We start from the raw sequence: 10502 nt of genomic DNA on the forward strand, positions 1-10502 counted from the left end.
AGGGTGATGAACACCATGATGATGTACAGCCAAGAGAACGCACACATCAACAGAATACAACTGTGGAAATAACAGATTAATAGAATACATCTGTAGATCGACTGATACAACAGATCAATAGAATACATCTGTAGATCAACTGATACAACGGATCAATAGAATACATCTGTAGATCGACTGATACAACAGATCAATAGAATACATCTGTAGATCAACTGATACAACAGATTAATAGAATACATCTGTAGATCGACTGATACAACAGATCAATAGAATACATCTGTAGATAGACTGATACAACAGATCAATAGAATACATCTGTAGATCAACTGATACAACAGATCAATAACATATTTCTGTAGATGAACTACAACAGATCCATTATATATATCTGTAGCTCAACAGAAACAACAGATCAATAATTGATATCTGTAGATTAACTACAACAGATCAATAGTATATATCTGTAGATCAACAGAAACAACAGATCAATAATATATATCTGTAGTTCAACTATAACAACAGGACAATAGTTTATATCTTTAAATCGACTGATACAACAGATCAATAGAATATGTCTGTAGATCGACTATAACAACATATATTTGGATTGTAAAACGCATAAAAATATAAATGAATGGTCTTAATTTACTTTCTTTGGCAAGTGACCGTGGTATAAGCGAGATAATGCCCTTCGGACTCCGCGTCGCCATTAATTCCTGATAATGGACGCCTCGTCGGGCATTGTCCCTTACATATCGACTGATACAACAGATTAATAGTATATATCTGTAGATTGACTGATAAAACAGAATTTTATGTGCAACATCCCAGCAGTTCTGCCACTTTATAGCTATATAATGTATCTTGCATGCACATTTTTGAGTACATATTTTTCTCTAGTTCATATTTATATTTTGTATTGCCATACTGTATTTTAGGGTTTATATTTTCTCTATCATCCATGATTCTTTTTTTTATTTCAGCGCAGGAATTGTGACATTAAAAATGAATAAAGGGATTAATAAAATATTGAACCTAAAGGAGGGTCATCATGGGTCACCATGGCGACGGAGGAGGTACCTACATCTCGAACATCCAGAGGGCCGTGCGTTCCAGCCGCGCGTGAGGACAGCGGGAGTACACGGCCGGGTTGAAGAGCAGCGGCAGCCCCACGGACACGGCGGCCAGCAGCAGCACCGCCGTCACCAGCAGCACGAAGCACAGTGTAACGCCCACCGCCCACCTGCAGAGGGCGCCAGAGGACACAGTGGGGGTAAAGAGCGTTTTACTCTGAGGGAATGAAAACAGAAATATCACCATTATATAAATAAGAAACCAGGAGCTCTCGAACAAGGACCAGTAGGACCAGGACCAGGACCACTAGAACCAGGGCCACCAGGACCAGTAGAACCAGAACGAGGACCCCAAGAACCAGGACCCTTAGAACCCAGGACCAGGACCAGTAGAACCAGAACCAGGACCACAAGAACCAGGACCCCTAGAACCCAGGACCAGTAGAACCAGAACCAGGAACACAAGAACCAGGACCCCTAGAACCCAGGACCAGGACCAGTAGAACCAGAACCAGGACCATAAGAACCAGGACCCCTAGAACCCAGGACTAGGACCACTATAACCAGGACCAGTAGAACCCAGGACCACTAGAACCAGGACCACTAGAACCAGGACCACTATAACCAGGACCAGTAGAACCCAGGACCACTAGAACCAGGACCAGTACAACCAGGACCAGGACCAGTAGAAGCGGGACCAGGAGAACCCACCTGGCGTGGTCGTAGTGGTCGAGCTGACCCCCAGCCCTCCTGACAGAGACCCTGAGGTCGGTCACGGTCCGACGAAGGGACAGCAGGGAGGGGAAACCCTGGCTGCCGTTCTTTAGCAACACCTGGGTGTGGTTCAGCTCCAACAGCAGGTCTGGAGGACCAATCACAGACAAACACAGACAGACAGACAGACAGACAGACAGACAGACAGACAGACAGAGAATCAGGCAATCAAGACAGACAGATGGAAAGGTACAATCAGACAGACTGATAGTGAAGTAGAGCAGACAGACAGAGAGGTATCAGGATAAACAGATGGACAGACAGTTATGACATATGGGTACCTAAGTACAACTGTGTTACAAATAACCCCATAAAAATCCAGACAGAAATAAAGACAGACAGACAGGCAGTCGGTCACGTCGCAGACAGACAAGAAGAGTTAGAGTTAGACAGATAGATATACAGACATCATAAGGCATAGTCAGTCATGATAACAATGATATCGATAAGGATAATAGTGATACCATGACTTGGTAATAACATGTCCGACGTGTTTTAAACCCACCCTCTATGGTGGGTGCAAGCTGCTCCGAGCTGAGCCGGCTGATGTTGTGGAACGTGAGATTGCTCTGAAAGAAAGGTGATGATAGTTTATGTTGTGAGTGTTTTGTTCCTTTTTCCTCAGGCTCTACTCTGTCTGCAGGCATGGTTTATCAACCAGGAACTCCGGACTAGCAGCTACAAACACAGTTTATTTGTAATCCTCATCACAAAAAACTTTCTCTTAAAAAAGCACATTAAGTTCTCTCTCTCTCCCTCTCTCTCTCTCTCTCTCTCTCTCTCTCTCTCTCTCTCTCTCTCTCTCTCTCTCTCTCTCTCTCTCTCTCTCTCTCTCTCTCTCTCTATCTCGCTCTGTATTGACTATCAATGTTAAATAATTCCATCTTTTTTTCAGGTTGCCAGGCTGGGTAGTATTTTTGGTAGATGTCGAACCCTATTTACCGATAATTTTGTCCGCATTTGTCCCTAAAACAGAAAATGATCAGAAATTAAATAAATAGGGTCCAGGTCGAAAAAAACCAAAGTGTAAAACGTAAGAGAGTCCATCAGCTGGGACCTTATTCTGATCAGAGGATCAATTCTACCCTCAGCTCACCGGCGGCATTGGCTGAGGAAATTTCTTTTTTTACTAACACAAGGAAGAGCATTGATGAACTCTACACAGGGAATCACACATCCAGAGACAATGGCAGTGTCTTAATACACGTGTCTCTCGCTTACTTCCGCCACATGGGACCTGAACTGGTCATCAGGCGGAATGGAATCCAGCCGGTTCTTCTCACTTCTTATCTACGGGAACACAAACAAAACACAGATACACATGGTATTCTGCTGATAACTACAAACCCACCCATTTACAATTTACAGCATTTTCAAAGCGTCTATTTTTGTTTGCATTATTACTTTGTATTTTTACTGTATTGTGTTTTTATCCTGTGTTTTTCCACTGCTGCTGGGCATTTGCAACAAAAAAAGTCACCTACAGGGGATTAATAAAGATGTATCTAATCTAATCTAATCCAACCACTCCCAGCACTCATGTCTTCTTCGGAAATGTCGGCCACTGATTGGGGCTTGTGTGTTCCTGATGTTTCTTCATACCTCTCCGTAATCTGCATCTGTTTCACAGCCGGGGCAGTCCTCCTCCAGGGCCTTCAGACTGGCCCTGAGCCCGCTTAGACCCGTCCGAAGCTGGTTCTGTCTCTCCTGGAGAGACCCCCGGATCTCCTCCATGGACCGAAGGGTCTCAGACGTCCAAGAAGCATCTATGTGGGGGTAAAATACATTCACATTGAGGGCATTTAGCAGACGCTTTTATCCAAAGTGACTTACAATAAGTACATTTGTCAGAAGAGAAACAACAATATATCACTGTCAGTACAGTAAGGATGTTCGTAGGACCAAGTGCCAAGCACTAACCATCACTAGGTTAACCCATTCCCCGTATACAACAAAGATAGCTAGGATAAGATGCTACACAATGCTAAGTATTATTTTTAAGTGCAAAGTTGTTAAAATAGCGTGTGAGACAATGGGGCTGACGAATCAGTATTGAGCCCTCAGCGCTGGTGGTTCCTCGTTCCAACCCCTGGCCCAGTGTGAGGTATGCAGCGACGCAACCTTCCCAGACACACCCCAGGGTTAAAACAAGCATTCCACCATCACCATGGCACAGCACACAAACACACTAGCATTTTTTCAAAGGATCACTGATCACTCAGCAGAATGCCATCACTCCCCAAAACCGATGAAAGCCATCACTCCCCAAAACCGATGAATGCTATCACTCGCTAGAACCGTGATGGCCCAACACCACCGAGACACCTCCACCCAGACCCAGACACCTCCGCCCAGACCCAGACACCTCAACCCAGACCCTCCAGCTCCACCCAGAACATGACACCTCGACCCTGACGAGACACCTCCACCCAGACCCTCACCCTCCACCCAGACCCAGACACCTCCACCCAGACCCAGACACCTCCACCCAGACCCAGACACCTCCACCCAGACCCAGACACCTCCACCCAGACCCTCCAGCTCCACCCAGAACATAACACCTCCGCCCAGACCATGACATCTCGACCCTGACGAGACACCTCCACCCAGACCAAGACACCTCCACCTCCACCCAGACACCTCCACCCAGACCCAGACACCTCCACCTCCACCCAGACACCTCCACCCAGACCAAGACACCTCCACCTCCACCCAGACACCTCCACCAAGACCCAGACACCTCCACCTCCACCCAGACACCTCCACCCAGACCCAGACACCTCCACCCAGACCAAGACACCTCCACCCAGACCAAGACACCTCCACCCAGACCTAGACACCTCCACCCAGACTCAGACACCTCCACCCAGACCCTCCACCTCCACCCAGACCCAGACACCTCCACCCAGACACCTCCACCCAGACCCAGACACCTCCACCCAGACACCTCCACCCAGACCCAGACACCTCCACCCAGACCCAGACACCTCCACCCAGACCCTCGACCTCCTGCTCACCTCCGACAGCGGTGGAGAAAGCTGCCAGGGCCTCCTGGAACGGACTTTGTAATCTTGCGATGATCGTTTCTCCCACAGTGTCGTCCATCTCTGAAAGGCGGCGATGAACCAAAACAAAATCCTGTTCTTTAAGATGTGACACAGACGACACGTGGACGATGTCCGGCACACACACAGAGCCGTGGTTACCTTCTATGCTCCGCGAAATGGCTGCCTTTGGAATGCTGTACTGTTCCGACACAGACTCAATTTCCTGTAACAACATGAAAAAACATAATGAAAGTCATGAATATTATTCATATTATAAAGACAAATACATAACGACAGACTTAAAGGTATGATATATAATTTCTGCACTAGGGATCGCTCAATCAAATCAATAACAAAGTAGACGTTTGATGGAGTCCTGACGTGGCATGGGATTATGGGAGATGTAGTCTTACCCAACATTGACAATCACAATCTCTCTGATGAGACTCAGGCAGACATCATGTTCACGGACGAGGTTATGCATTCAAGTTATACACACTTTAAGTTAAGTTACGTCATACTAGTTAAAAATAAGACCAGGTCTGTTCGGACATGTTCTGACGCTAAATCGTTGATCGTGGTCCCACGTTCACGCAACGCAAGGGGGTTACGGACCCCTTACGTCCTTGTGGACCCTCCTTGCGTCCTCCACAAAGGCGACGCAGCAGCAAGGGCTGTGATTGGTCCACTCACTAAAACCCGATGCAGAACCAAAAAGGTTCAGGACTGCGTCGAAGCGTCTGTGTGGTCGTTGCGCTGCGTGAACATGGAACCGTCATCAGCCCTTCACTCCTCAAAGTGAAAATGTGTATCAAATATACAGATATCTAAGAGGGAGTCTGGCTGTAAAGCTACAAAGGTGTGTTGAATAAGTGACCTGGGGGATGGCGGCCAGGTTCCTCTCCAGGGCGCCCAGGTTGACCTCCAGGTGCAGCAGACCGGGCCGCATGCCAGCCCTGGTCCTGCTGTTGGAGGCGAAGGCCAGGATCACGCCTATGCTACAACAGACAGGGAACACAGCACTGACTGTCACTCACACAAACAGGAGGGTAAGAGAGAGAGAGAGGGGGAGAGAGAGAGAGACAGAGAGACGGAGAGAGAGAGGGAGGGAGAGAGAGAGAGAGACAGAGAGACAGAGAGAGAGAGGGAGGGAGAGAGAGAGAGAGAGAAAGAGAGAGAGAGACATAGAGAGAGAGGGAGAGAGGGAGAGAGAGAGAGAGAGAGGGAGAGGGCGAGAGAGAGAGAGAGGGCGAGAGAGAGACAGAAACAGAGACAGAGACAGAGAGAGAGAGAGAGAGAGAGAGAGAGAGAGAGAGAGAGAGAGAGGGAGGGAGAGAGAGAAAGATAGAGAGAGAGAGAGAGAGAGAGAGAGAGAGAGAGAGAGAGAAAGACAGAGACAGAGACAGAAAGACAGTAAGAGAAAGATTCATGAGTCTGGTGCCAAGTAAAATGACAAATAACTTGCATTTAACATATTTAAAATAGGGTAAACGTGGCGGCCCTGGTTTTGCAATTTTTCAAAACAGCCTGCAGCATTAATACATTCCCTGAACGTTTTGTCTTCATAGGAGCGGCTGTTCTGTGTGTGGCTTTGGGTCCCTGGTCAGGGTCTCTCACACACACATACACACACACACACACACACACACACACACACGTAGAGAACACGTACACACACACAAACACACACGCACATACACACAGAGAACACATACACACACACTCACACACACACACACACACGTAGAGAACACATACACACACACAAACACACACACACATACACACAGACACAGAGAACACATACACACACACGCACACACACACACACACACACACACACACACGTACGCACGCACTCACGCACGCACGCACGCACACACACACACACACACACGTAGAGAACACGTACACACACACAAACACACACGCACATACACACAGAGAACACATACACACACACTCACACACACACACACACAAACACACACGTAGAGAACACGTACACACACACAAACACACACACACATACACACAGACACAGAGAACACATACACACACACTCACACACACACACACGTAGAGATCACACACACTCAAACACACACGCACATACACACAGACACAGAGAACACATACACACACACTCACACACACACACACACACACACACACACACACACGTAGAGAACACGTACACACACACAAACACACACACACATACAGACACAGAGAACACATACACACACTCACACACACGCACACACGCACACACACACACACACACACACACACACACACACACACAGTGAACACTCAGAGAGGAGCCTGAGCACCAAAGAGGAAGGGGACCCCTACATCAGCAGCAGGGTGGTGAGGATGAGGGCCCCCGCCACCCCCAGGTGCCCGGGGTTCCAGCGGGGCGGGGCGGGGGCCCTGTCCCGCTGGCGGTGGTGTCTCCACAGCAGAGCGCCTCCGGTGATGGGCAGGAAGAGCAGGTACAGCACGGCCAGGATGAGACACACCAGGTAGCCCGCCTCGTAGCGCACCAGCTGGGGACACGCACACACACTCACACACACACGCACGTATAGAGAACACACACATACACACACAGACACACACACACACACACACACACACACACATACGTATAGAGAACACATACACACACACACACACACACACACACACACACACACACGCACGTATAGAGAACACACACTTATACACACACACACACACATAGAGAACACACACATACACACACACACACACACACGCACACGCACACGCACACGTATAGAGAACACACACACACACACACACACACACACACACACACACACACACAGCACACACACCCATCTTGTCAAGATACGGTCACAGTGATTCTGTGACTATATCCCCATGGCCTCAGAACCAACGAACAACTCAACTGTGCGACTCAAATCAAAGTCCAGAAACAGAAGCCAAAAGCCTCGTGGCTGAGAAGGGGTTTAACACACAGCTTACGCCCGCGGAGGTAAGAATGAAAGGTATTCAAGGAACAACATGGCCAAGTGGAGCGAGGTTCATTCTCATTGTTACCAATATAGATTTACATATGTATAGATATACATACATATAGATATATGTACAGTATGTATAGACGTACATTGATGAAGGGGTAATGAATATACACTAATCTACTCGCAGGCTTTATATACACTAAAGTGAATCATATTCAACAACTAAATGTAACAATACGCCTAATGGTATTTGTATGAGGAACACAAATAAATAAGTGCATTTGTGCTATAAACAACAGAAGCTCACACCTCAGGGACATCTTCGTCTTCCGTCCCGTTTTTCATCACTCTGGCTATAAGGTCTGGAATACAGAAGTTCAGAACCAAATTTATGTATAAAATATAAACAAAATATACAGCATGTTGGATTAGCCAACAAAACAAAAAGCTTCTTCTTCATAAAATCACCTACAGAAGAAATAGATATTTAAACATCTTAAAAAACTGTTAAATTAAATTGTTTTAAGAATAAAGGCATATAAACCGTTTCCATACTGTTTACTTTCAGATCCTCCACCAAACAGGGCAGGCTGTGTTGCTGTCGGAATCCTGACTGTGTTCCTGTCGGAATCCTGACTGTGTTCCTGTCGGAATCCTGACTGTGTTCCTGTCGGAATCCTGACTGTGTTCCTGTCGGAATCCTGACTGTGTTCCTGTCGGAATCCTGATTGTGTTCCTGTCGGAATCCTGGCTGTGTTCCTGTAGGAATCCTGACTGTGTTCCTGTCGGAATCCTGACTGTGTTCCTGTCGGAATCCTGATTGTGTTCCTGTTGGAATCCTGACTGTGTTCCTGTAGGAATCCTGACTGTGTTCCTGTCGGAATCCTGGCTGTGTTTCTGTAGGAATCCTGCCTGTTTTCCTGTAGGAATCCTGCCTGTTTTCCTGTCGGAATCCTGACTGTGTTCGTGTAAGAATCCTGCCTGTTTCCCTGTAGGAATCCTGACTGTGTTCCTTTGGGAATCCTGACTGTGTTCCTGTAGGAATCCTGCCTGTGTTCCTGTAGGAATCCTGACTGTGTTCCTGTAGGAATCCTGGCTGTGTTCCTGTGGGAATCCTGCCTGTGTTCCTGTGGGAATCCTGACTGTGTTCCTTTGGGAATCCTGCCTGTGTTTCTGTAGGAATACTGCCTGTTTTCCTGTAGGAATCCTGCCTGTGTTCCTGTAGGAATCCTGACTACCTGTAGGAATCCTGGCTGTGTTCCAGTAGGAATCCTTACCCCCAGGGAAGGCGTTGGGCTGCACGGCGCGGAGGAACGAGCGGGCAAAGAGGTAGAGCGGGCGCAGGCCGTCCGCAGACCGCTCCACCCGGGGGACCAAGGGGGCTCCGTACGAGGGGAAGGCCTGGTCCTCTCCATCCCTGCTGTAGGGCTGCGTCCGGGCCCCCATCACCAGCACGGTGACCAGGAGCCAGGGGACGAGAACAGCTCGCATAGAATCCATAGCATGACGCACTGCACACCTGACACTTAGAGAGAGATATAGATTAAGATATAGATCTAGATGTATACATAGGGCAGTTATGATGTCTTTATTACGTTTAGCTAATAATAGATTTGATGGGAGGAATTAGAAGGATGAATCTTTAAACTTGACCATTGTAGTAAATCAGAAAATGTGGGTAGAACTACTCAGAGCCAAGGTGAATTAAACATAGGCCTATATTACAAAACAAACCATGCATATCGCTCAGGTATGAGTCCTCTATCCCACAAATGCATGTATTTATTTGTGTTACTCATACAAATACCATTACACATATTGTTACATTTGGTTATTAACTATTATTCACTTTACTTTATATAAAGCCTGTGAGTAGATTACCCTGCATTCATTAATTTATGAGGACATATTAAACGTCCTCATATAATAACTTGTAACACAACAACATAACATATCGTGAGCCTTACCTTGTTGACTTGAGTAGAGGTGGCGGGAGAATGAGGCTGAGCCTTCTGAGTGAGACACCAGCTTAAGGTATGCTGGGAACCAGTTGGTCCAGTCAGCCTCTATCTCGTTCCATCTCTGAAGACAAAAGGCTATCGTGAAAGATAAGAGAAGTAATGACACAAGCTATTTTGAACTCAAACTTGTGTCTGGGGGGGGTGACAGGGACGGCCGGACCTTAGCAACACTGTGGCCCCTCTATGGCCCCCCTCAATGTGAAGGTTGAAGCTAAGACTTAACATCTAAAATGGCTTATTTATGTTGGAACATTGCTAGTTCCTCATAACCACAAGCAACGTATGAAAAGGGGTTGATTTTATTTATTTTACTTTATTTTGTTGGGATGTATTGAACCACATAAATCCGGTCGGCCAGACCCTGTTTAAAAGTAGAATGTGTAAAAAAATGAAACAAAATATATTCGGTACAAAATTGCATCAGATTTTTTTGTTTACGGTAAAGATATATATATTTTTAAATAAAATTAGATTTTCGAGCGGACGATCGCCTCGCTCGAATGTTGACGTCTTTGTTTGTAGTTCAGGAAATGGCACTAAAGACTACAAACATGGCCGCCGGCGGCATCGCGG

The 10502-nt window shown here is 46.8% G+C and overlaps 1 protein-coding gene across 1 annotated transcript in view; it reads right to left on the reverse strand.

The window, feature by feature from the left end:
• LOC307078723 (prominin-2-like) overlaps positions 1-10008 on the reverse strand; it is a 16388-nt gene extending 6380 nt beyond the window's left edge. Inside the window, exons 1-13 of the mRNA XM_079740669.1 lie at positions 9876-10008; positions 9186-9433; positions 8218-8270; positions 7256-7449; positions 5775-5895; positions 5057-5120; positions 4868-4957; positions 3453-3616; positions 3072-3140; positions 2356-2419; positions 1788-1938; positions 1088-1246; positions 1-60 (exon numbers count right to left, since the gene is read on the reverse strand). The exon at positions 1-60 is cut by the window's left edge and continues 64 nt beyond it. Coding sequence (XP_079596795.1) covers positions 1-60; positions 1088-1246; positions 1788-1938; positions 2356-2419; positions 3072-3140; positions 3453-3616; positions 4868-4957; positions 5057-5120; positions 5775-5895; positions 7256-7449; positions 8218-8270; positions 9186-9408 — 1412 coding nt within the window. The 5' untranslated portion in view covers positions 9409-9433; positions 9876-10008. The remainder of the gene's footprint in view (positions 61-1087; positions 1247-1787; positions 1939-2355; positions 2420-3071; positions 3141-3452; positions 3617-4867; positions 4958-5056; positions 5121-5774; positions 5896-7255; positions 7450-8217; positions 8271-9185; positions 9434-9875) is intronic.
• Between the last annotated feature and the right edge of the window lie 494 nt (positions 10009-10502).

The sequence above is a fragment of the Pollachius pollachius genome, assembly GCF_949987615.1.
Source record: "Pollachius pollachius genome assembly, chromosome: 1".
NCBI lineage: Eukaryota > Metazoa > Chordata > Actinopteri > Gadiformes > Gadidae > Pollachius > Pollachius pollachius.